Source organism: Pleurodeles waltl, chromosome 8 (genome assembly GCF_031143425.1).
Source record: "Pleurodeles waltl isolate 20211129_DDA chromosome 8, aPleWal1.hap1.20221129, whole genome shotgun sequence".
NCBI classification, from domain to species: Eukaryota; Metazoa; Chordata; class Amphibia; order Caudata; family Salamandridae; genus Pleurodeles; species Pleurodeles waltl.
In genome coordinates, this window is record NC_090447.1 from 876,323,194 (window position 1) to 876,350,683 (window position 27,490).

General features: G+C 43.6%; 1 protein-coding gene across 5 annotated transcripts in view; it reads left to right on the top strand.

Moving 5' to 3' along the window:
* LOC138250365 (interleukin-5 receptor subunit alpha-like) overlaps positions 1-27,490 on the top strand; it is a 318,270-nt gene that overhangs the window by 199,649 nt on the left and 91,131 nt on the right. For all 5 annotated transcript variants that reach the window (XM_069205163.1, XM_069205165.1, XM_069205166.1 and 2 more), the window contains one exon: positions 26,334-26,481. In XM_069205163.1, coding sequence (XP_069061264.1) covers positions 26,334-26,481 — 148 coding nt within the window. The remainder of the gene's footprint in view (positions 1-26,333; positions 26,482-27,490) is intronic.

Below are 27,490 nucleotides of genomic sequence, written 5' to 3' on the forward strand. Positions count from 1 at the left end.
TGCCTGCCTTCATTGTCCAATTCCCCCTGTCTCTTCTCATGAGCACCATGGCCATTTTCTCCTTTACAACCTTTTCCCCCTCTTGACCAAGAGCTGGAAATCACCCTTTCTCCTCTAGGACACAAGCTTCAGCCAACTTTTTCTCATCTACAGCAAAGGATGCCTTTTTTAAAGGTAATGTGTTTCATGTGCCACAACACTATCGGAGTACATTTCTACCTACAAACATTTATCACCCAGCTTCAACATCTTGCACTCATTTTATGGCAAGCAACGGAGACCAATATTATGCATGATCCCTTTATTGCTCCCATATACAGCAGCAAATAACTAGAACATTGACTTAGAATTAGAACCTTTCAACATTCTTGAACATGCATAAATACTCAGAACCAGGAGCCATCTTTCTTCTTTGTTGCAGCTTATGCACAGATAAGTACTATACCAACGTCTGAGTATTTATGTATTTTTGGAATGGGAATATTAAGTTAATTATGGAGTGTTGGAAAATGGGTTATTGGTAGGGCAGGTAGGTACCTACACCTAGCAACAAGCCACTAACCTCCACATAGGTACAGTTAGGTCTCAGTAAATTAATCCCAGCTCAACCCTTGGTAGCTTGGCAACGAGCGTCAAGGCTTAATTTAGGAGACAAAGGCCCTCATTCCAATTCTGGCACGCGGCGGAGGCCGCCCGCCAGAATTCAGCCCTCCATAATACCGCTCCGCGGTCAAAAGACCGTGGAGGGTATTATGAGTTTTTCCCTGGGCTGGCGGGCGGTCTCCAAAAGACCGCCCGCCAGCCCAGGGAAAAACTCCCTTCACACGAGGATGCCGGCTCGTAATCGAGCCGGCGGAGTGGGAAGGTGCGACGGGTGCTACTGCACCTGTCGCGTATTTCACTGTCTGCAGACAGTGAAATACATTTTGGGGCCCTCTTACGGGGGCCCCGCGACTCCCCCTCCCGCCATCCGGTTCCCGGCGGGAGAACCGCCAGGAACTGGATGGCGGGAGGGGGAGTCGGAATCCCCAAGCCGGCGCAGCAAGCTGCGCCGGCTTGGAGGATTCCTTGGGGGCAGCGGGAAACCGGCGGGAGACCGCCGGTTTCCCTTCTCTGACCGCGGCTAAGCCGCCGCGGTCAGAATGCCCCGCGGGGCACCGCCGGCCTGTCGGCGGTGCCACCGCGTCCCGCGGCCCTGGCGGTTCTATACCGCCAGGGTCGTAATGAGGGCCAAAGTGTAAAGCATTCAAATATCACAAAACAGTAATTAAATAAAACACAGGAAACAGTTTAAAAATCCAAAACCAATTTATAAAAATAGTTTATATTTTTATCTTTAAAATGACAAAAAAACGATTAAAATCGGTTCAGGGGAACCGGAGATATGAATTTTTAAAGAATTATTACTTTTCTAGCGCTTAGAAACAAAAAGCGCCAATCGGGTCATCTGGTTGCACCTCGACCGGGTCAAAGTCAAACTTTCAGGCCGACCGCGATGGAGCCCTGCTCGGCTACAGGTCGCGGGAGGCCTCGGTTAAAAAGTTACCTTCTGACTTAGTCTTTATTTTGAAGTTTTTCTTCACCGGGACGAACCTGCCAGTTGAATCCGACCTCCTGGAGCCCTTGTCCGGATACGCGATGTGGGTTTCCTCGGTGGAGATTTCTCTGATCTTCAGGAGTTGGTGCAGGGGACTCTGGTTTAGCAATTTTTCACCTGTAGCAAACAGGGAGTCCCTCCTTGAACCAGTTGAAGCCAGGCAAAGTCCTTCTTGTGGTGAAGCCCAAGTGTGCAGTTGGTGCAGTCCTTCTGAGTGCAGGTTCCAGGTGCAGGCCAGGGGTCCAGCAGGGCAGTCCTTCTTCTTCTTTAGTTCCTTTCTTGTTGAATTCTGGAGGGGATCTGAGGCGTGGGTGCCGGTCTGCCAGTTTTATCCTTGCTCCTGGGTGAAAAGCAGGGGGGCCCTGGTTCTCCAATCAGGGACAGGGTCGTCCCCCTGTGATGACCACTTCCTGGGAAGTGTGGCAAAAATCCATCCCAGAAGGCAACAGTCTCTAAAAATCCAACATGGATGAATCTGATTTTTGGAGGTTACATCTGGCTGAGCCCACCCACTGGTGTGGCTAAAAATCATAAACACACCCCTCTCCTGCCCTCTCCTAATCTAATCAAGGGGGCACCTAATTGTCTGGGGTTGCAGGATGTGGGGGTGTTGCTGGGTGCTGCAAATGTCCTTCTCTGCCTTTGAAGACCAGTTTGGCAGCCCTCCCCCTTCCTGTCTCACCATCTGCTGAGGGGAGATTCTCTCCCCCAAGCACATTCCTTTGTGTGAAGCCTGGCCACTTCACACCTCATCAAGGCAGCCTGACAGAAGCTGCTGCAGGCTGGCCAATCAGAGCACAGCAGCAAAAACAATGCAGAGCTGAAATTGGCAACTTTTTAGGTAAAGTCTAAACTTTTTACCTGAACGAGTTATAATAAATCCAACAACTGGAAGTTGTAGGATATATTACAACAATTAATTTGATACCAAATTCTTGGTATGCAACATTTAAGGAGACTTTAAAATTTAAAATAAAGTCTGCCCATTCTAGCCTATGAAGGCCATTTACTTCAATGAGGGAAAAACGAATTTGGCTGTTTTTACCTCACCAGGGCTTATAAATCTATTTTTATAAAGTCCCTGCTTATAGTTACATGGCACCCAGCCCTAGGGGCACATAGGGCACACCTTAGGGGTGACTTATATGTAAAAATAAGGTAGTTTAAGACTTTGGAAGTACCTTTAATTCCAAAGTCGAATTTGCATATAACTTTAATTTAAAAGCAGCCAGCAAGGCAGGCTTGCTTTTAAAATGACACTGGGCACCTCAGCAATGCACCTAGGTGTGCACCACCTATGCTGTGGTCCCTAAACCTACATGCCCTACCATATACTAGGGACTTATAGGTAGGTTAACTTAGCCAATTATAATTAGCCTAATTTGCATATCCATTTTACACAGAGCACAGGCCCTGGGACTGGTTAGCAGTACCCAGGGCACCATCAAAGTCAGGAAAACACCAGCAAAAAGAGGAAAATGGGGGCAAAAAGTTATGGGGCCTCTGCAATCAGCCCTGTTTTCTCACACAACCCCCCCCCAGCCCACACGCCCAGGAGACTCAGCCCAACCCTGGGAGAGTCTTCCTGGCTTGTTGGCGAGGAAGACAGTGAAGAAAACTGGCTGTCCCTTTGCAGGGCCTACTCTGCCTTATATCCTCCTGTCAGGGTCACTCCCTATGGGTAGTGAAGCCATCCCAACAGTAAAAGGACCCAGCTCAAACTGAAACTTTCCTCTAGGGGGGTCTTCCTCCTTTCTCTCTGCCAACTTGGGTAGTGAGGTGCCCACCTCCCCTACTCCAAACTTTGCTAGGGCAACACCTAGCAGACCCAAAGAGGTCACCCAACACTTGAGCAACCCCACCATGACCAATAGGGTCAGGGGGCCTACTTTGCTATTGGCCCTGGGGTCTGCCTCCCAGGCCAAGTACAGTGCTGCCAGGAAGGCTAGCACCCAGCAGAGGCTACTGACAGCTGTCAGTACCCAGAACCACACCCTCAGCTCTCCACTGACAGGTGGCTGAGCTGCTTTAGGGGCATCTTTGGGGTCCTGGCACCCCTCTTGCTGTCTAGAGTGGGGGGCTACCACCTCCTGTGGCAGACACCCTCCTTCCACTCTCCCTTCTGTCAGTGCAGGGGCAACACCTTGCATCTGGACAGCTGCCTGACTACTCAGGACTTCCTTGGGGTCAGGTGAGGCCTCACCAGTGCCAACTCTGGGCTCCCCCCCTACTGGGGCAGAAGGCCCTTGGCTCCCTGGAACTCTCTCTAAGAGTGGCCTACCCTTCCTTTTCTTCCTTCCTTTTCTTGGGGACCCCTGTCTCCTAACTGTAGGGACTGACTCCCCAGGACTTTGGGTTGGGGGGGCGCCCTGTGCGACCACCCCATCTGTGACCAGACTCACCTCTGGGAGGTCATTGCCCAGGATACAATCTAGGGGAAGGTCAGCACTGACTACCACCCTAATCCAGTCAAGGATACCCTCCCTCTCTAGGGGCACTATGGCTACAGGTTTGGAGGTCACCTCTCCTGTGGCTATCCTGACTTTCCTTGTCTCTCCTGGGACATACATGTCTGGGGTCACTAACCGGTCACTCACTATAGTGTGACTGGCACAGGTGTCTCTCAGGCCAGTGGTAGGGATCCCATTCACTTGAATGTGGTGGAAGTGCCTACTCCCACCCTCAGGGATCACCAGCTTACCATCTGGTCCTGTCTCCCAGCACAATGCTAGGAGGACTTCATCATCTGAGGAATCCTCCTCTATGGCTACACTGGACAGCCCAGTGCTAACCACCTTCCTTGGACAGGCTGCATCTCCTCTGAAGTGACCTGTCTGCTGACAGTCAAAGCAAGCCCTACTGTCCAAGAGTTTTTTTAACCTTGGGTCTCCCTGTCTCTGCTTGTCAGAGTGGGAGTGGGATTTACTCTCCTCCTTCTTAGGGTTCTGGGGTACAGAGGGAGTCTCTGTGGTGGGCTTACCACCTCCCTCCTTAGGTTTTTGGGGACCTGTCCCCCCCTTCTTGGAGTCTCCCCCCTGGGACTTGACAACCACCCTGGTTCTCAACCACTCATCAGCTGCCTCCCCTAGCTCTCTAGGGTTGGTCTGCTTAGAGTCCACTAGATGCTGGCGTAACCTTTCTTGGATACAATTGGTCAAGATGTGCTCTCTCATGATCAGATTGTATAACCCCTCATAAGTATCTACTTCGTTACCAATAATCCAGCCCTCTAGTGCCTTTAGTGAAATGTCCACAAAGTCAACCCACGACTGGGTACTGACCTTTTGGGTGTCCCTGAACTTCATTCTATATTGCTCTGGGGTCAGACCAAACTTCTTGGCTAAGCACCTCTTCATACTAGGGTATGAATCTGCCTCCTCCCCCCTTAAGGTCAGAAGCCTATCCCTCCCTGAGTTGGGGACCAACTCCCACAAAAGGGAACCCCAGTATTGAGGCCTAACCCTTCTCATTTGGAGTGCCCTCTCAAAGGCCCCCAGCCACTTATCTATGTCATCCCCCTCTACATAAGCAGGAACTACCCCCTTGGGTAATCTGGGGCAAACTCCCCCACCCATGGACACCTCAGCTTCTTTATCGCTGCTTCCATCTCTTTTCTCTTTGTATGCCCACTTTTTCTTTTCTAGGGCCAGCTTCTCTGCTTCCAAAGCTATGTATGCTAGCTGGGCCTCCAGCTCTCTTTCTCTGATGGATGGGTTCTCTCCTCCTGAAAGGACCCCCTTCCCACCACTAGCTTTGGGTCTGCCCCTAGTGACTGTATTTACTGAGGACCGTTCTTCCTCATCCTCACTTAGGCTCAGATGCCTTCCCTCCCCTGAGTGGTTAGAGCTTGCATCCTCCCTTCTTTCTCCCTCCTCTGGAGCTTCTTCTGACTCTACCTCTTGGGCCTCAGCCCATGCTGTCAGGGATGTGATCAGGATTTGCTTCCTGAGATCAGTGGTTGCAGGCAACCCTCTTTCAATACACAACCCCCTAAGCTGGACTACTGTCAGTGTGGGTAGGCTAGCCAGATCAAGCTCCATGGTTCCCTAGTTTTGTGTCAACAAAAACGTTTTGCAAAAATTGGAAACAAGAATTTAGAAAAATTACAAAAATTCAATAATTGAAATTAATCCAAATTAGAAATTAAAAACAATTTTTGAACTAGGACAATTTAAAGGATTTTTAATTTGTTTTACCTAAAACTGTAACGTGATATTGAACACAAGTACAGGATCCCGTCGCTGCTTCCAATTATGTTGGAAAATGGGTTATTGGTAGGGCAGGTAGGTACCTACACCTAGCAACAAGCCACTAACCTCCACATAGGTACAGTTAGGTCTCAGTAAATTAATCCCAGCTCAACCCTTGGTAGCTTGGAAACGAGCGTCAAGGCTTAACTTAGGAGACAAAGTGTAAAGCATTCAAATATCACAAAACAGTAATTAAATAAAACACAGGAAACAGTTTAAAAATCCAAAACCAATTTATAAAAATAGTTTATATTTTTATCTTTAAAATGACACAAAAACGATTAAAATCGGTTCAGGGGAACCGGAGATATGAATTTTTAAAGAATTATTACTTTTCTAGCGCTTAGAAACAAAAAGCGCCAATCGGGTCATCTGGTTGCACCTCGACCGGGTCAAAGTCAAACTTTCAGGCCGACCGCGATGGAGCCCTGCTCGGCTACAGGTCGCGGGAGGCCTCGGTTAAAAAGTTACCTTCTGACTTAGTCTTTATTTTGAAGTTTTTCTTCACCGGGACGAACCTGCCAGTTGAATCCGACCTCCTGGAGCCCTTGTCCGGATACGCGATGTGGGTTTCCTCGGTGGAGACTTTTACCTTCGGACTTAGTCTTTTTTTCGAGATGAAAATCCTTCGACCGGGGTAAACCTGGATCTTGATCCGACGTCCATGGAGCCCTTCTCGGATACGATGGCTGGGAGGTCCCGGTCAACTTTTTACGTTCGGACTTAGTCTCTTTTTTGGATGTTTTTCTTTACCGGGACGAACCATGAAGTCAGGCCGGGTCGCGGTTGAGGCAAGCCGGCTAGAATTTCCGCGGCGGGTCGGTCCCTCTCTGGAGCTTTTTTCTAAAAATTCTCAAATCTTTTCCAAACTTCTGGGGCTTCACCCAGATGTTCTTTTAAGGTTCTTTTGGGGTCCACAGCTCACCCCAAGGGTCCAGAAGTTCTGTGATGGTCCTTGGGGGGTGCGGACTTCAACTCCCAGAATGCACCTGGCGCAAACTCCTTTTTGGCCACTGGACAGTGGTCAGCTGGTCGCTTTCTTCAGGAGTTGGTGCAGGGGACTCTGGTTTAGCAATTTTTCACCTGTAGCAAACAGGGAGTCCCTCCTTGAACCAGTTGAAGCCAGGCAAAGTCCTTCTTGTGGTGAAGCCCAAGTGTGCAGCTGGTGCAGTCCTTCTGAGTGCAGGTTCCAGGTGCAGGCCAGTCCTTCTTCTTCTTTAGTTCCTTTCTTGTTGAATTCTGGAGGGGATCTGAGGCGTGGGTGCAGGTCTGCCAGTTTTATCCTTGCTCCTGGGTGAAAAGCAGGGGGGCCCTGGTCCTCCAATCAGGGACAGGGTCGTCCCCCTGTGATGACCACTTCCTGGGAAGTGTGGCAAAAATCCATCCCAGAAGGCAACAGTCTCTAAAAATCCAACATGGATGAATCTGATTTTTGGAGGTTACATCTGGCTGAGCCCACCCACTGGTGTGGCTAAAAATCATAAACACACCCATCTCCTGCCCTCTCCTAATCTAATCAAGGGGGCACCTAATTGTCTGGGGTTGCAGGATGTGGCGGTGTTGCTGGGTGCTGCAAATGTCCTTCTCTGCCTTTGAAGACCAGTTTGGCAGCCCTCCCCCTTCCTGCCTCACCATCTGCTGAGGGGAGATTCTCTCCCCCAAGCACATTCCTTTGTGTGAAGCCTGGCCACTTCACACCTCATCAAGGCAGCCTGACAGAAGCTGCTGCAGGCTGGCCAATCAGAGCACAGCAGCAAAAACAATGCAGAGCTGAAATTGGCAACTTTTTAGGTAAAGTCTAAACTTTTTACCTGAACGAGTTATAATAAATCCAACAACTGGAAGTTGTAGGATTTATTACAACAATTAATTTGGTACCAAATTCTTGGTATGCAACATTTAAGGGGACTTTAAAATTTAAAATAAAGTCTGCCCATTCTAGCCTATGAAGGCCATTTATTTCAATGAGGGAAAAACGAATTTGGCTGTTTTTACCTCACCAGGGCTTATAAATCTATTTTTATAAAGTCCCTGCTTATAGTTACATGGCACCCAGCCCTAGGGGCACATAGGGCACACCTTAGGGGTGACTTATATGTAAAAATAAGGTAGTTTAAGACTTTGGAAGTACCTTTAATTCCAAAGTCGAATTTGCATATAACTTTAATTTAAAAGCAGCCAGCAAGGCAGGCTTGCTTTTAATATGACACTGGGTACCTCAGCAATGCACCTAGGTGTGCACCACCTATGCTGTGGGCCCTAAACCTACATGCCCTACCATATACTAGGGACTTATAGGTAGGTTAACTTAGCCAATTATAATTAGCCTAATTTGCATATCCATTTTACACAGAGCACAGGCCCTGGGACTGGTTAGCAGTACCCAGGGCACCATCAAAGTCAGGAAAACACCAGCAAAAAGAGGAAAATGGGGGCAAAAAGTTATGGGGCCTCTGCAATCAGCCCTGTTTTCTCACATGGAGCCATAAGGATAATAAGAATTGAGGTTCAGTCAGGTTGTTGTAATTAATATTTAGGGAAAGTAAGTAGTTTTGTAAGTTTTATTTTTAGACTCTTCAGTCAGCAGTGTTGGGTTTGAAACTTATTAACTTTTCATTTTAGTGGTTGTTGGTAAGGTCAATATTGACTTTTTTACTGCCTCACATTTTATTACCTTTTTGTGTTGGGTGCTAGTGGTTTGGAAGCCACTCAGGAAGCGGTTTGTGTGCTTCCGTTCCAGCCACATTGACTGTTATACGGCTGTGCAGGTTTTTGCATAATCTCTTCATTGTTTTTCATGGTTGGAGTAAGCGAACTGGAAGCTTCTGATCGTGTTCCTCAAGACTTGGGAGATCGAGGCTGTTAGTGAAGTTTTGTTAGTTTGGGCTGCTGTATGTATGCAGGAGTGTGTGCATGCAGCGGTCATTTTGAGATGTTGAGAAGCAGGAAATAAAAAGAAAGGGAATGTTGGCGGCCATGTTTTGGGAAAAGATTTAAGTAAATTAGACATTTTTTTGCCAGTTGTGAGAAGACAGTTTGATAGCCAGTGAAGCAATAGTGTTAGTGGCGAATCATTTGTTGAACAGGAGATTGAGAGTGTCAAGAGCTATGTAGATAAGGCATTTTTTAATTCTGCGGATAAGTTTGGAAGAAAGCTTGATGACTGTGTGTAAAAATGTATAGCTATAAAAGGGAATGCAGGTGAAGTGATAGAGAAAGAGCATTACTGGCCAAAATAAGACGTGGGTGCAAAGGCAGTTGTAGTGCATACAGTAGGTCATAAAAGGACACAGAAAAAAAGGCATTCATTTCTGAAAAGGGTTAAAAAAAACAAGATGGTTCTGGATGTGAGGTTTCAGAAAAAGAAAGAGAAGTAGTTCCTCACATGGACAATAAAGCTGATGCTATATAGGCGAAGAAAAGGGATCATGAAGCTGTTGCTTGTGATGAACCTTCAAGTAGTGACAATGTGGAATTAGGTTGTTAATCTAATTTTGATGATTAAAGAGGACAGTAAGCCATGAAACACAAGAAATAACAGAATGAGGACGGATTCAGAATGAATGGATTTTGGACTCTTTAGGGGAAGAAATATATGGTGTAGCATTTTTTGTTGCCTTGATGGAACCCCGCGGAGCATGTGGTTCATTATGTGGAGTTTTGGACAAGGTGGAAAATGCTGAGGGATGTACATTAAACATCTTAGATCAGAGCATCCAAGACCTACTTCAGATTCTAAGGTGGTGTATACATCTGATTTGGACCCTAACATGTTTGTTTTTCTGAGTAAGTCTGGGCATGATCCAGTGAAAGGATTAAATAAAGGACTTAAGGGCTGTCAAGATAGGCTTTTAAATGTTTTGGGTCCTTTAACAAGAGTGTTTGATATGTGTGAAGATGCATATCTTAACAACACTGGTGTGAATGTGGTGGAAATGTGTCAGTGGATGCGAAGGGCAGTTTGGTTGTTAGTCAATGCCAAAGCTGCCCTGTGAATGGAAAGAAGAATAAGTATTTTGATGAGAATAGATCCTAAATTGTCAAGATCCACCAGCAGGGAGTTTCTTGCAGACTGTAATGACCTGCTTTTTGGTGAAGAATTTGTAAAGGAAATGTCCAGATATGTGGAGACCTTTACTACAATCCAAAAAGCACCGAAAGATATTAGGAAAGTTTTTGGAGGGGCCAGGAGAATTCAGGGTTGATCCTCTAGGCTGAGGACAAGGGATTACTTGAGGATCATTTTCGGGAGAATTTAGACCCTTTGGCTATAAGTCACAAGTGCCAAGCTTTTATACTCAAAGGCAGAGGGCAAGGTCTAGAGAATTGAGAGGAGAACAGAGGATTGAAGGAGGTTCAGGTATGATCAAGACAAGACTGTTTGTGTATTCATGTAAAACTGGGCTGCAGACCTACTCAGTTTTTGTCCCATTGGAAGGAAATTATGGCTGATCTGTGGGTAATAGAGACAGTCTAGTGTTATCATTTGGATCTTGTGGGTAATCTGATTCAGAGCAGGAGGCCAAGGGTCTTGAGGTTCTCAAAAGAGCAGGAAGAGTTGGTAACTCAAGAGGTGAAGGTTTGTCTAGAAAAAGTGACAGTACAGAGAGACAATACAGTGTCAGTTGGCTTTGTAAGCAATATATTTTTGGTAGGACAAAAGATAAGGGCTTGGGGCAGTCATAATTTTAAGATAATTGAACTACTGGGTGAGATACAATCATTTTAAGATGGAAAGTAACCTCTTGCACTCAATTTTACCTGCCTCTTTCATGCAGCTCTTGCTGTACCAGGCCCCCTCTCAGCACCTCTTACACCTCTTCCCAACAACTCTGTCTGCCTTTTGTCAAGGAAAGATCACTGTAACACAGCCGTAGCAGATCTTTAGCCCACACTCACCTCGCACAAAATCTCCATACACCCCAACCAAACCAACACCAATCCCATTTGTGCATTTATTTCCCTGATACGTGGAAGCAACATATAAATGTGATGACAACAAAACCTGTGTGGCTACCCACTACAACCGTTTCATTCGATAAACTGTGGCACAAGTTATACCTTTCAAAACTGTAGATACATTATTTGCATTATATTTAATTTGTCAGGTCTGTTTCTGGGAATGTAGGCAAAAAGCTAACTACTTAACGGGTAGGTACAGGAATGGATAGAGAATGTTTGGATATATTTTAAAAACATTACATAACAAGAGTTCCAATTTGTCATTGTCCAGAACAAATCATAACAGAATTTGCATAATTCTAGAACTATAGCCTCAGCTATAATTGTTGTTAGTCTGACCCCTACTTCAAATAAAGTCAACTGCTTCGTTTCACCATCATCAATATTTAAAGCAACAGATCATGTGTCAAATTATTTTCAACTAGTGCATTTACACGGAGGTAATCGTTCAGAAAAATGAAAATCTTCTAACTTCAAGGAGGCATTTAAATCTTCCAATTCTGAATTGTGCATTAGAGGAACCAAGGTTTCAAGTTTTAGCTCCACAAAATTATGGATCATTAAAAATTAATTTTACAGGACATACTTTCCTTTATGAAGGCACGATAGTCCCAATAAAGACTGCTATCCTGCTCAGAATTGCCTTCATTGTAGTTACCCTTCCAATGTAAGCATCATAGCCCCAATTCATAAAACGTGTGGAATTCACACAACATAGGCTTACTCCTATGATTTGCTTACAATCATACATTAAGGAGAAATCACAAAAATCTCCATGTATTTTGTATGGCTGCATAATTCAATATTCAAGTTGATAATGTTGACGTACAGTTGTATAGCGTCTAGCAAATTGCCTAATACTACATCCTTATGCTAACTATATCATTCTCTATATCAAAACATGATTCGCTAGAGAAATGTTTGTGAACTGTGTGTTTACACATTTTATGATTTTTAATCTTTCCTACCATGTCCAGAAAAGCTTTCAATTAAACTCCCAGAAAATATGGCAGTGTTCGGGCACATTTTTCTCCTTAGTTACCCATGTACTCCAACTTCTTGTATAACTAAGGCTCTGTGTTTAAATAGGGAGTAAGCACATCATGGGGAATGTTTCTGAATACGCTCAGGGTTAATACTTTGAACACATTCTGACCTGGACAGCATATTAATACTTTTTTGCCCAGTATTACCAATACTGCAGGTAACAGTAATTCTGGTACCCTAGGAAATGGTAGACTAATGTGGCACCTAGCATTACTGCGCCTGATTCTTGTGTGCTCTTTCTGTCTGTTTCTACTTCAGAAAAATCACAAGTTTTAGTTGATGAAATGTTCGAGGGCGTGTTGGAGTGTGACTTTTAAAAAGCAATATTAACATGAAAAGCTTGCAATATATTCTGTAATGAAGCTGCATAGAAATTGTGTTAACGTACAAAATAGTACACACGTTTAAAATGTGCCCACGGGGAGTGGCCACAAATGTGTATGAAGACTAATGAAACTTATTAATGATGAATTAATAATGTACTAATGTTTGAATTTGTATTTGGGTTTTGTTAACTAAATTACTAGGCCTTAGTTAGCAAGGGTCTGGAACTAGCTGCCTGGTCTCATATTAAACTGTGTTTTTTCTAACATCCAATGTGCTGCTTTCCTGAAGGACACAAAGCTGTACTTTTCCAGGAGCTAGATATGTGTGTGTAGCCGTAGTAAATTCTTTTTCATGGGACCCGACTTGCTCAAGGAGACATTCCTGCCAAATGCAACAGTGTAATTCGTAACAGGTTCAAGGCTGTTTAGACTAAAAGAAGACAATGGGACTACTGACTGGAGCGAAAGTGTAACTTTTCTTACCTGACATTCCACCCGATGAAGACGTCAATTACAGGAGCCAATCAACGGCATGAGAACTGTGTTTTGTGGAAAATTCTAGTAAGGTGCGTGGAGAATTATTGGACAGAGATAATGATGCACCAAAATTGATCCAATAGGGAACTAAAGGGTAGTTCGACTGTTTTAATATAACCGCATGTCCCTACTTTGTCGTTTATCCTCTTGATACTTTAAACTATCCTCTACTCGTTCTTATCGGATACTTACTTCTCCTCCATATGAGGGAAGTGCCTTATTCTTAGCTATGCCATACTGAGACTTGCCCTGTCCTACCCTTGCTGATGGTGATTCGACTGATGTCCTGAGGACGAAGACTGATGCTGTTTGCTGATTCGTTGGAGGGGCAACTATCTGATAAAAATTGTAATTGTCTGTTTGCCTTTCCTTTCTAGGTACCAACTACTCTTTTGATAGAGGCCATTGTTAGATGTTTTCCAAATTTGTGTTAGCTAAATTGTTTTGCATGAAGCCCAACATGCTGATGCTAATTTGAGGTTAGGTAAGGTGTTTACAAATACCGGACGAAAATAGACAAATTACTGAGTTCTTGCTTTGTTGAACCTTGTACTCTGAGACTTTGCTAAACTGCTTCTTATTAGTGATGCGTTAATGCTTAATGAATATTCTCTATGCACTGATTAATTGTGTTTTAATGATAAGTCTGAAGACTTACTAATGAGATTGATTGCTAATGAAATTAACAGAAATTACTTTAGATTGTAACTAATAGGGAATAAATATTCTAACTCTTAAATAAATTGGTGTGGTTATTCATGACTGAAAGGTCACTGTGTGTTCACTTTATTGAATCTTGTTAAATGTAATTGATTAGCTTAATGACTAGTTATTGTGACTATTGAGTGGATTATTAAGACATTGATTTTGTGATGCCAGAGAGATATCTTGTTCTGGGAAGTCTCCAAACATGGTTAAAAGGTTCATCGGCTTACGCGTGTCTCCTTGTAAGTTTACTTATCAAGGTTCTGACCCGCTATCAGTTTTTGGTAGCAGAGGTAATGGCTTGGCCCTTTGGGGCCCCAGGATGAGGGACCATTGTTGGATGATATCATTGGTTCAAAGGGTTTGATAGCAATTAATGAGTGCAGTTTGGAAGTAAGCGAGGTGTATCGGAAAAATTGGGTTTTGGGAAAATGGTTATTTTTTCAATGATGCTAATTGAAGAGATGATGTGCCCCTATGTCCCGAATGACTTTCCAGGAATCTCCGAGCCTGCCGAAGTGAGTTGGGTATGTTCTCGGCGTTATAGTGATAGTGTGAATGAAGTAGGTTTTGTGCTTGCACAGCTTATGCATATCGCAGGTGAAGTGTGAAGTCTGTGAGGATTTTGGCCAAATGATGATGTTTTAGTAGGAGTGTGTGTACTCCAAAGTATGAGAGTAGGGAAGTCGGCAAACTTCATGTGAGTGTGGTGCTTTGTGCTAAAAATTGTCCACGTGGTTGTTGGTGATGTACGTGGTCTAAGACTCCAGAGTATATTGATAAGTGTATGAGACAATTGGCTTATGTTGTAATTTGCACGGTTTAATAGGTCAATCGGGCGTGGTTGACGAGTCGAGTTTGAGTCAAAGTGAGTGAATGAAAATTTCGATGGAGATTTGGTGAGTCCTAAAGTGCACTAGGACAACCCATTGATAAGTCAAGAGTAGCATTTGCAGGTCAAATTTTGCTTGCGAGTGCGGAATCTAAGAAGGAGAGATTAGCGGCCGAGGCTAAGCAAAATCTCTGTAAAGCTCTGAAGCGATTGTGTTACCCTTCCTGTAGTAAACCGGCAAATTTGAGTTTTGTTGGTGCTCGCAATATATTGCATTAGTTTTTGTGTGAGCAGAGAGTGAGGAATACAAGCCGCAAGACTTGCCAGTCGCAGTGTGTGTGAGTGTGACGTCATTGGAGCTGCGGTGGGATAGGTTGGTTAGTGAGAAGGGTCGCGCACGGATTGGCAGCCGTCCGTGAGAGGCAATTGGTTGAGAAGGTAGGCGAAGAGAGTTCTGGGAATTAAAGTCACTTCCTGATTCTATTGTAAACAAATTAAAAGACGGAAAAGAAATTAAGTTTTTCAAGTCTTTAAAGAGCGCTTTGAGGGGAGATACATATATTACTGCGAGTGTAGGGGAGGTTACACCGCCAGAGGATACACCGGTTTATGCTGTGATGGAGAAGAGGGGTGTTGTGCCATTTCTTTAGTTAAAGCAATGGTGCAAAGCAACAGAGAAAGAAGGGTGTTTGGCGTTTCCAAAGCACAGGACGTTCAATATAAGGATTTTGGAAAATCTGCGGAGGGTGTTAAATGAGCTACAGCTACCTTTGAGGCCAGCACAGTTTGAGGCAATAGCAATTTGGGAACTGATGTCAATACGACAGCAGCAACAGAAATTTGAGAGTAGGATGAGGAAAGCCGAAAATACACTAGCGGAGGCTAGGTGGGATAGTGCACAGAGAGTTTGGAGGAGAGAAACAATAGACGGAATTAGGATGTTTCCAGCAATAGCTCAAGAAGGTGAAGACAAAGGAGGAAAAGCTACTTGTAAGAATGACAAAAGTTCTTCTAAAGACAAAGAGGCTAAGAAGCCCTGGTCAGGGATGGATGACTCAGACGATGATGAGTTCCTTAATCAGTTACTGACCGACCGACCACCGCCATATGCAATAGATGACAACAGACTGAGTACCAGTACAGGTCCTGTAATTTCAACTCAGAACAAGGTGATAGTGAATCCAATACAGGTTAGTCCTGTCTCGACACCAGTTCCGGTGCAGAGTAGTTTTAGTATGTCCACTGCTCCAGAGATGCCATCTCAGGTACAGCCACCACAGGTTCAGAGACTTTACCCTGATGTCCCAATATTAGAGACTGCCACGAATTTGATGGTGCCGTCAGATCCGACATATAGGAGACCAAAGCTGATACAGACAGAGCCAACTCCACCTTTACTGCCCCAGCCACAACAACAGATGGTTCCGAATTACACTTCTGTCACAGGACCGCAGTCAGCCATAGCACCAGTAATGAACCAGAATATGGGAGTTAATGCTCCACAGGTTTTGGGAAACAGGCATCCGCCAGCCGCCATATCTCTGGCCATTACGGTTGGTCCACCAGTACCATTGTATGCACAGGCGAAGCCTAGTGTATGTGATCAGAGAATAATGACCCAAGAAATGACAAGAGGAGGGTTCGTAGGGAGCTCTCAAGGGATGACTCCAGTGGAGCCGACATTCGAAAGGTCCAGGTCTTAATTAGACCTCAGTCCGATTGGGGCTCCTCCAGATGCTATGAGACAAGCAGGTTTGGGACTGCTGACTCTGCAGATCTCTAGTACAACCATACCGCAAACACCAATAGTGCAGGCTGGGAATATTTCCCTACAAGGTTTAACTGTGCAACAATTGAACAATTGGTTGGACAAGTTGAATTCACCCCAGGCTACTCCTGCAGCAGCATGGAGGTCAGAAGGAGAAGAGTACCTGAATTTTGTGAGGTTGGGCAAGGAGGCAAATGAACTAGTTGAAAGAAAGCATGGGAGTGAACAGGCTAGAATAATACACAGAAGCAGAATTGAGGTATTTGTGTCCAAAAATAACAAAAGAAGTGAGCAGGGTGCACCAGAGGTTGGCAAATTTGGCAGATAAATATGGAATACACCTAGAAAGTACTAAACATCTGAAGAGAATTTACAGATTAGACTTTGAGCCTAAAGATTTTGAACATATGAGGTCTACTGTGATGAAGGCACACCTTAAAGAAATACTGCAGAGTGCACAAGTTTGGGGAGCCTTAGAGAAATGGGAAGGCAGATGGGCGAAGAGAAGAGACAAGAGGAAAAATGACTGCATAGAGCAGCCAGCCAAAGCCTCACAGGATGTAGGTGCGGTGAAAATGTTACCTATGAGAGAGACGGCTGGAGGGGTTCTTGTCCATGTACTGTGGACCAGAGGTGATATCCTGTCATTTACAAATGACTTTCCCAGGTTGAGGGAAAAACCAATAGAGTGGTATCAGCAGACAGATAGGTTTGTGAAGCTTGCAAAATGTTCCTGGGAAAACCTGAATACTCTCTTTGAGATCATAGTTCCAGCCGATTTGTGGCTTGAGTGCAAGAGGAGTGTGATTTGGCCGGCCGCGGAACCAGCAAGGGATAGAGTCACAGGAGCACCATCTCCTGAGGTGATGAGATACTACTATAAGGTGGTTGAGTTCTTGAAACAGAGGGTTTCGCCGCAGAATATTGATTGGTAAAAGATTGATCGGACAGCTCAGGAACCTAAGGAATCGATACATGCCTACTATGAGAGGTTGTTGAAAGCGTTCAAGAACTACAGCGGTACAGAGGTTGTTGAAGCGTAGGACATGATTCTCATTGCGTTCAGATTTGTTGAAGGATTGAGACCTGAAATTAGTCAGATGATTAAGAATCACTTGATCTGTTGGCAAGCAAAGCCGATTGATGAAGTGTTGTAGTATGCGAAATACTGTAGTGACGAGATTGAGTTGAAGTAGAGGAAGCTGAAGGAGAAAGCGATGGTAATGCAAATTAAGGCAGCACAGTCAGGGATGCAGGGAGGTTGTCTACAACAGATGGTGCAACAGTTGCAAGGAAACAGGAAGTTTCAGGCGCAAGTGAGAGGCAGAGGTCGAGGAGGTTTTGTGAACAGAAGCACAGACTTGAATACAATAGTGGTTCAAAATGATGTGCAGGGGATGAAGAAGATGTTACCTTGTCATGCTTGCGGGGGCGTTGGACATTGGAAGCAGGAGTGCCCAATGATGATTCAGGAGGGTGTTGTTCAACAAAGCAATGATGTCAGTGCATTTCAAAATGTGAAGGGACCGAGGATGAGAGGTCCTAAACAGAACTTTCAGAATAACATGATTCAGATGCAGGGTCTCCAACCCATGCAGCAGGTACAGATGCCACGAGTACAACCGATGCAGATGCAACAAATGCAACAGCAGATTCCCATGGTACCTAGACAGCAAATTCAATTGCCCTTAGCACCAATGGAACAGCAACAGGTGATGCTTCCTCTACAGGTCACAGGTCAAAGAATGAGCCAAAGTAATGCAGTACAACAGTTCCCATTACGTGGTGAGAATGGAATAAACGATGGATGGTCGGATGAGAGTTCAGATAATGAGGAGTGCAGGCTTCCGGCGTCCCTAGAAGTAGATCAGAAAGGGTACTATGTTCAGGGGTAGGTTATGGGTCACAAGGTTTCATTCTTGGTTGACACAGGAGCTACACGCTCTTCGGTCAGAAGTGCAGAGGTTCTGATTCTGCCCCTTTCGGGACGTACAGTCAAGGTAGTAGGAGTGGCGAACCAGCTCCTGACTAACCCGATCACAGATCCGGTGCAGGTTGAGCTTGGCACCTTTCAGGGATTACGCAGATTTGTGGTTTACGATTCGAGCCCCGTGTCCCTACTGGGAAGAGACTTACTGTGCAAGACAAGGTGTTCAATCACTTGTTCCAATGAAGGAATGGAGATTCAGACAAACAGTGACGATGAAGGAGATGCGGAGCAGGTTTCAGAGCCTGAAATGGAGACCACAGACGAGGAGTATCCTCTGATTAACTTCTTCCCAATTTTCACAGTGACTGATCTGCCAGAAGATTTGCAGGGAACAGTCCAAGAGAAGGTGTGGGACTTGACAGGGAAAGAAGTAGGGCTTATAAAAGGCGTAGAACCAGTCAAAGTCAATGTAAACCCAAATGCTGTGTTTTCCCAGGTACCGCAATACCATATGGCGCCAGATGTCCTTATAAAGGTGACGCAATTAATTGCAGACTTTGTGAAACAGGGAGTCTTGAAGGAGGTGATGAGCAGTCCATGTAATTCACCAATAATGGGACTAAGAAAGCCTTGTGGGAAAGTATGAATTGTCCAAGACTTGAGAAAGATTAACAACATAGTAGTGAAATGTGGCCCAGTGGTGCCAAATCCAGCTGTAATTATGTTCCAGGTTCCCTGTGACGCAGAGTGGTTCACAGTGGTTGATTTGTCCCAAGCGTTCTTTTCTGTGCCTCTTCATGAGGACGGCCAATTTCTTTTCAGTTTCAAATTCCTGGATAAGGTTTACAATTGGTGTCAAATTCCTCAAGGGTTTCCGGAATCACCTTCCATCTTCAATCAGATACTGAAGAAAGATTTTGAGTTTTTGGAATTGTCTTTTCAATCGACTCTAGTGCAGTACATTGATGATCTACTGATCGCATCCAAAACGAGGGATGAGTGCAAGTATGATTCAACTGCCTTACTGAACCACTTGGGAAAGAACAGGCACAAAGTGTCCCCAAAGAAGTTGCAATACTGCCAGAAAGAGGTGAAGTATATAGGTCATCAAATTGAGAAAGGGTCGAGGAAGTTATCCAGGGAAAGAGTGACTGCCCTATTACAGATGAATCCCCCAACTACATGGAGAGATGTTAGGATTTTTCTGGGAATGGTGGGCTACTGTCATCAGTGGATCCCGAATTTCTCAGTCATCTCCAAGCCATTGGTGAGACTGACGGTGAAGGATGGGCCAGATGTCATAGTATTGTCAAAGAAAGAGATGAAGGCGTTTACTGAGCTAAGGGAGAGCATGTGCAGGGCTCCAGCTTTAGGTGTGCCTGACTACACAACGCCTTTTGTTCTGTTTTGTCATGAACGTGATGCTTGTTCTTTGTCTGTCCTGACACAGGTCCATGGAGGTGTAAACCGACCAGTAGCATATTTTTCAGCTACTTTGGACCCAGTTGCAGCAGCCTTACCGGGTTGTCTGCGTGCAGTTGAGGCAGTTGGTCAAAGCCTCCCACAGTGTGAAGGCATAGTGATGGGACATCCTCTAACAGTCATGGTCCCTCACTCAGTTGAGATCTTGTTCACCCGTACCAAAACGCAGCACATGACAAATGCAAGATTGACAAATTTGAAACGATTATATTGGGGTCACCAAATGTAACGTTGAAAAAATGTACAGTGCTGAACCCGGCAACTTTGCTTCCAAATGAAAACACAGAAGTTGAAGATATTGAAGATGTAGAACATGATTGTCTTGAGGTAACACAAATATGCACCAAACCGAGGCCTGATATTAAAGATACCCAATTGGAAGAAAATGACAAAATTATCTTTGTAGATGGCTCATGCTTAAGAGATTCTGTACGAGTGCTGAGAGCTGGATACGCTGTATGTACGATCTCTGGTATCGTGGAAGCCTCTTGGCTTGAAAGAGTATATTCTGATCAAGTGGCTGAATTGGTTGCTCTTACTAGAGCTTGCCATGCCGCTGCGCAGATGAGAGTGACTATCTATACTGATAGCAGGTACGGATTTGGAATTGTTCATGATTTTGGCCAACTATGGTCACAGAGGGGTTTCCTGACCTCTTCTAGTTCTCCAGTGAAAAATGGTGAAAGAATTAAGGAGTTGTTGCACCCGATTCAGTTACCTCATGAAATTGCCGTGGTGAAATGCAGTGCTCATTTGAAATGCAAGACTTTGTGTTAATGGGAAATGGATATGCAGATCAAGTCGCAAGGTTTTGCGCATTGAACTGTATATCCTTTAAGGATCAGTGGGAATTGTTGCCTAAAACAGAAAGTGAGACATGCACAGGTTACGCATTAAGGGTGATTGACACGTTAGAAGAATTGAGATTGTTGCAAGGACGTGCCAGCAAAGATGAGAAGCGTTCTTGGGTCAGGATGCAATGTGTAAAAAGACCAGATGACTTGTGGGTCTCGGATGAAGGGAAAATGGTTTTGCTGAACAGTCTCCTATCACAGTTTACAAGGTTTTACCATGGCCAAGCACATATTGGGAGATATGCCATGATCAGGTTGTTCAAAATTGACTGGTTGAACCCAAAGCTCAGACAAGCTGCAGAAGTGATTTGTCACAGGTGCATCATCTGTCAACAGATGAATGCAGGGCAAGGGACCGTGGTAAACTTGAGCCACATTGGGAGAGCAGGAGGTCTATTTAGCAGAATGCAATTGGATTTTATCGAGATGCCTGTGTGTGGAGGATTGAGATACGTGTTGGTGATTGTGTGTATCTTTAGTCACTAGGTTAAAGCATACCCTACATGTAGGAATGACAGTCTCACAGTAGGGAAGCTGCTGCGTAGGGAATTAATACCACGTTTCGGGTTTCTGATCTCTTTAGAATCAGATAGGGGAAGTCACTTCAACAACGAGGTGTTTAAGCTATTGTGTGCGGCATTGAACATTGAACAGAAGTTGCATTGTAGTTACCGCCCTGAAGCATCAGGACTAGTGTAACAGACGAATGGTACCCTGAAGTCGAGAATGGCAAAAATGTGTTCAGCCACAAATTTGAAACGGCACGATGCATTGCCTTTGGGGTTAATGTCAATGAGAAACACACCCAACAAGAAAATAGGACTGTCTCCTCATGAAATTCTCATGGGCCGAGCTATGAGACTGCCCCAGTGCCTGTGAATGCTCTTGTGAACATCATGGATGATATGGTGTTGGACTACTGCAAGGGTCTGGCTGACGTGGTCCGCTCTTTCTCTCACCAGGTGGAAGCTACCACACTGCCACCGATAAATGATCCAGGGCGCAACCTGAAAGCTGGTGACTGGGTTGTCATCAAGAAACACGTAAGGAAGTCGTGTTTGGAGCCATGTTGGAAGGGGCCATATCAAATGATACTAACGACTACTACTGCTGTGAAGTGTGCGGGAATTCGGAATTGGATCCATGCCAATCACACGATAAAGGTGATATGTCCAACTGATGAGGAAGTTGAGTTGCTGAAAGTACCAACAACAGAGAAGGAAGTCTCAGGGCCGGAGAGCGATCGAAGGGGAACTGAGACAGAAGGAGAGCCCGTTGAGGATGGCTTGGTCACTCCAGTAAGAGACGAAGGAGAGGAGACCCAGAGGGGTGACGGTGAGCCTATCTCAACTGAGGCAACCGTAGACCCGAATCAGAGGGAGGTTCTCCCAGAAGCAGACGAATATGGAAATGAGCTAGAGCCCCTGACAGACCCAGAAGGCGAAGGAGTTGAGGAGGAAGAGAGTCAGAGTGTCCAGACTCACCCTGAGCAAATTGCAGGTCCATCAAGAGAAAGCACCACAGAGTCAGAGGAGGGCGAAGGGTTGCCCCAGGAAAGATCAAGGACCAGAGAGACGCTGAAAGGAGATAATTGGCCGGAATTGCAAGTGAAGAAAGGGAAAGTGGTCGTCGAAGATGCAATAGAGGAAGTGGTTGACACAACAAGGAGAGAAGATCTAAGTGAAGGAGAATTGCCAGGTGATCGCAAGTTGAAAAGAAAGAGAGTAGCCAACAGAAGGTACGCGGATCCTGAATGGGCGTATGCAACGTCAGCTGAATGGCAGCAAGAGTTCTTGGCGTTCTATTTTGATCGAGAAGTCCCAGGTCAGTACTTTGGTACTTGAGTCTGGCCAAAGAGACTGAGTTGGCATGAAAATTGAACTAAGAAAGAACAATTGAGAAAAGAGACTGATAACTTACTGGATGTGACACTGTTTACCTGAATTGACTTTTGAAAACGGATTTTGACAAGCTGCTAACCTGAATGGACAAATATCCTGGGAGTGAATGTGAAGGCTGTAAATAATTGCTGAGGAAGACTTTTGCTTGCTTTAACTTTACTGAGAAAGAAAAAAAAGGAGGCTTTAACAATCCTCTGATGGTTGTTGTTTGAACTAATAATACTTCACTTTCTGATTCTTTACAGATCATGGCTAACACTAGAGAGGATAATAGGGGAAGTAGGCGTTGTAAATGTTTGGGTGTTGGCTTGGGTATCGTGTGTGTGATGTTCATCATAGTTGTGATTGTGGGAATGCCATTAGTGGGTAAGAGTGGAACTAACAATGCTACGATTCTTGAGGCTGCCACTGCATTAACAGCTTGGGAGAGGTTTGAGCAGGATACGAAATATTTGCATGAGGAGACTAACGCAAAAGGGAAATTATCAACTAATGTTTTCTATTGCTTGCTGAGTGAGTATGTTGACACAATGAATGCCAAGGATTGTTATGTGTGCACACAGATTCCTGTTTCGGTACAAGAGGGGGTTACCTATCACAGTCTGCCATTAACATATGGGATAAGCTGTAGTATGTTACTAACAAGATTCTATAACCTAGAAGAGATCCAATATTTTTACTCCAATCACGACCTTGTGTTTTCTTATGTGCCCATCGTAGAGAATTTGAGTAGTGTAGCTAAGTACTATAGCATAAAGTTAGTTAAGGGATTCTTTGAGGCAACATTATCGATTAGTACATCTTATGCACACCGCAATAATTTGACATGTTTGCTTACGCCTGTAGAGAAAAGCTTTTTAGATCACACGGAAGATAGAAAAAGGGAATTGAAGGGTAAGTTAGAGAAAGGATGGCAGCAGCGAGCTTTTGCTAGTAGTGAGAGTTGGAGTGCTGTTAGGGAACAGGTGAAGCTAGCTTTAGATGCACTACACGTAGGTAAGCTTTGCATATCTTGACCAAAGTCATATTATGACAATGTGTTTGTGGGAATGAGTGAATGTAAGCATGTGTTTTTGTTTCAGAGTAAGTGGACGTTCATGTTAAATGGACAGGATCCAGCGATCCCCGGGATCTATTATATATGTGGGCTTAATGCTTATTACCGTCTTCCAAAGGGATGGTGTGGGACATGTTATTTGGGGATAGTTTTCCCAAAGATATATCAACTAGAGGACTTGAAAAAGTTTCCGAAATTGTCTGAATTACATTGTACTAGACAGAAGAGAGAGACTGCTGCTGGTGTAGTAGGAGTCATATTTGGGGCGATAGTTCCTTCAGTGGGAGTTATCTTAAACTCCATAAAGATTCAAAAGTTGTCTACTATTGTGGATAACATGCTAACAAATTTTACAGGGGCTATACTACTGATGGATACTGAACTTGCTGCGGAGAGGGCTATGACTCTTCAAAACAGGCTTGCTTTAGACATTCTTTTAGTGAAAAATGGCGGCGTCTGTAAGATGCTTAATGAGAGTCACTGCTGTGCCTACATACCAGACAATAGTAATGAGATTAGAAGTATGCATACTAACTTAACCAGGGATAGTACAGACTTGAAGGAACTGAAAGAGCCAGATGTTTGGGAAAAGGTTGGAAAAAGACTTGCTTCAGTGGGGAGGTGGTTTAGTAGTATTTGGCATGGGTTATTGGCAAAAATAATACAGAGAATATATCTTGTTATAGCTTGCTTATTTGGATTATGGCTGTCATGTAAAATTAGCAAAAGGATAATATTTAAAATGGCGAAAAATAATAAGAGTAGGGAAGAAAAAACAGAGGGAAAAATAGTTTAGGGCAAAATCACAGGGGGAACGATTGAGACAGGAAATTGAGATGAAGGAATTCTAGAATGTAAAATGTAAGGGGAAAGGTTTGTGTGACGACAAGAGTCATCAGAGGAGAGATTGTTGGAGTGTGACTTTTAAAAAGCAATATTAACATGAAAAACTTGCAATATATTCTGTAATGAAGCTGCATAGAAATTGTGTTAACGTAGAAAATAGTACACATATTTAAAATATGCCCACAGGTAGTGGCCACAAATGTATACGAAGACTAATGAAACTTATTAATGATGAATTAATAATGTACTAATGTTTGAATTTGTATTAGCATATTATAATTAGGAGTTATGTATCTGGGTTTTGTTAACTACATTACTAGGCCTTAGTTAGCAAGGGTCTGGGCCTAGCTGACTGGTTTCATATTAAACTGTGTTTTTTCTACCGTGCAATGTGCTGCTTTCCTGAAGGACACGAAGCAGTACTTTTCCAGGAGCCAGATATGTGTGTGTAGCCATAGTAAATTCTTTCTCATGGGACCCAACTTTCTCCAGGAGACATTCCTGCCGAATACAACAGTGTAATTCGTAACAGGTGCAAGGCTGTTTAGACTAAGAGAAGACAATGGGACTACTGACTGGAGCGATAGTGTAACTTTTCTTACCTGACATTCCACCCAATGAAGACGTCAATTACAGGAGCCAATCAATAGCATGAGAACTGTGTTTTGTTCAAAATTCTAGTAAGGTGCATGGAGAATTATTGGACAGAGATAATGATGCACCAAAATTGATCCAATAGGGAACTAAGGGGTAGTTCGACTGTTTTAATATAACCGCATGACCCGACTTTGTCGTTTATACTCTTAATACTTTAAACTATCCTCTACTCGTTCTTATCGGATACTTATTTCTCCTCCATATGAGGGAAGTGCCTTATTCTTAGCTATGCCATACTTAGACTTGCCTTGTCCTACCCTTGCTGATGGTGATTCGACTGATGTCCTGATGACGAAGACTGATGCTGTTTGCTGATTCATTGGAGGGGTAACTATCTGATGAAAATTGTAATTGTCTGTTTGCCTTTCCTTTCTAGCTACCAACTTCTCTTTTGATAGAGGACATAGTTAGATGTTTTCCAAATTTGTTTTGGCTAAATTGTTTTGCATGAAGCCCAACATGCTGATGCTAATTCGGGGTTAGTTAAGGTGTTCACAAATACCGGACGAAAATAGACAAATGACTGAGTTCTTGCTTTGTTGAACATTGTACTCTGATACTTTGCTAAACCGCTTCTTATTAGTGATGCGTTAATGCTTAATGAATATTCTCTATGCATTGATTAATTGTGTTTTAATAATAAGTCTGAAGACTTACTGATGAGATTGATTGCTAATGAAATTAACAGAAATTACTTTAGATTGTAACTAATAGGGAATAAATATTCTAACTCTTAAATAAATTAGTGTGGTTATTCATGACTGAAAGGTCACGGTGTGTTCACTTTATTGATTCTTGTTAAATGTCACTGATTAGCTTAATGACTAGTTATTGTGACTATTGAGTGGATTATTAAGACATTGATTTTGTGATGCCAGAGAGATATCTTGTTCTGGGAAGTCTCCATACGTGGTCAAAAGGTTCATCGGCCTAGGCATGTCTCCTTGTAAGGTTCTGACGTGCTATCAGGCGCAAGGGGGAGTACCAGGAATATGGTATCCCAGCAACACTTACAATTCCCTAGACATCATGAAATCCCCCTTCAGGCGGATACAAAATTCCTCTGACTGAGAATGTGGACTCTTGTGTTTTCCCACTACATTTACAGTAGTTACGCATATGACTGGTGTCATTGTCCCTTTCCCACCCCCATTAAATTTTTAGACTGTAAAAAATTCACCATACATGAGGATTTACCCAGTAGTCTTTTCTATTTGCGGACTTAAATGTCTGTAAACGTGTACCAAAAATGTGCTCACGCATGAGAGGTTTTGTGCGTAGAAATGACACTAAGGCACAACATTAGGTACTGCTTTTTACATTGGTGGCCTGTTGGCTTTTAATAATACCTTTCAGTAGATTATTTTTTTCATCTGTGTTAAGTTCAGGCTTCTCATTGCTTCAAGAAGTACATTAAAATGTTGCATGTTTCTGTGATAATTGATAATCGTTACTTTAATTTGAAACATAAAAATACACAAGTGAATCAACCCAGGTTGATAAACATATCCATAGTATGTGAATGTTAAACGTCTGTGATGAAAGCAGCACCAGAATTCATTTTCTCAAAAACATTTGTTAGGTTCTGGAAAAAGGTGAAGTAGAACATTTGATTCCTCATTACGACAAAGAGAAAAAGTACTCAGTTCAAGTTCGGGCAAAGAAAATTTGCTCAAGCGCAAAAAGCAAATACTGGGGTGAATGGAGTGAACCCGTTTTCTTTGGCAAAGGTAGGTCGCATGGTCCTTGTGTGAGTATTATACTCAAGAATGAGTATATTCTTGGTGAACAAATTAATGATCATTAATGTTGTGTTAATCAGGAATGATTCGATGTTGCATTCTTAATGAAGCTAACCTTTAAACAATGTGTACTTCATACTGTGTCCTATTAAACTCATTAATACACCACGTCTCAATGGTAGCATTTGTACCTCAGAAGCCCAACCTCTGAAGTAGCCTCGTCAGCATGTGATACTGGGACATGCATGTTACACATACATATCTTCTGCATGTATTCATTCCATCGAACTCACTTACCGGCATCTGAGTAGAAAATATTTGATTAGAAACATTGTAGTAATGTCTCAGTATGTACAGAATATATCGCATTTATTTCACCCCCCTTTGATTTTAGCTTTCTTTACAAACATTTTACCGAGATAGACCTGAAGCCTAGGCCTATGCTCTTTCTGTTCACCCTTAACCACTTTCTTCTACATCTATTGGAAAGAAGGCACCTTACATTAAGAAGGGTCACTGGCAGTCTTGTGAATTTACCAAATTTCAACAAACACATTTAAGATCATACATTAATTTCAGCTGCATTAATACAGAAAAACTACAAGTAACACAGGGTTGTTCACCTTTTATAATCATATTAATTCTAATGCCTCAAAAGCTTACCAGTAATCTTCGCTATTCCCAATCTGAGACTTCCTTTGTCACAGTCCTGATGTTTGGGACATTCCTATATGCGAGGAAGCTGTTTTAGTAAGCGCAATACAGTGTCTCCTCTGTTTGCCTGTTATTTATATAAAGACAAAACTCTTTTTTAGTTCTCTCTCAATCTCATTAAATAAGGAACAACCTCTCCCATTCCTCTACCCATGATACTGTAGTTCCTCTATACTGCTTCCTGAAATAACAAACATTAAAATTGACCATGGATAGGTTGAGGAGGGATAGCCAGCTGTGACAAGGAAGTTTCAGATTAGGTGTAATAAAGACTACAATAAGC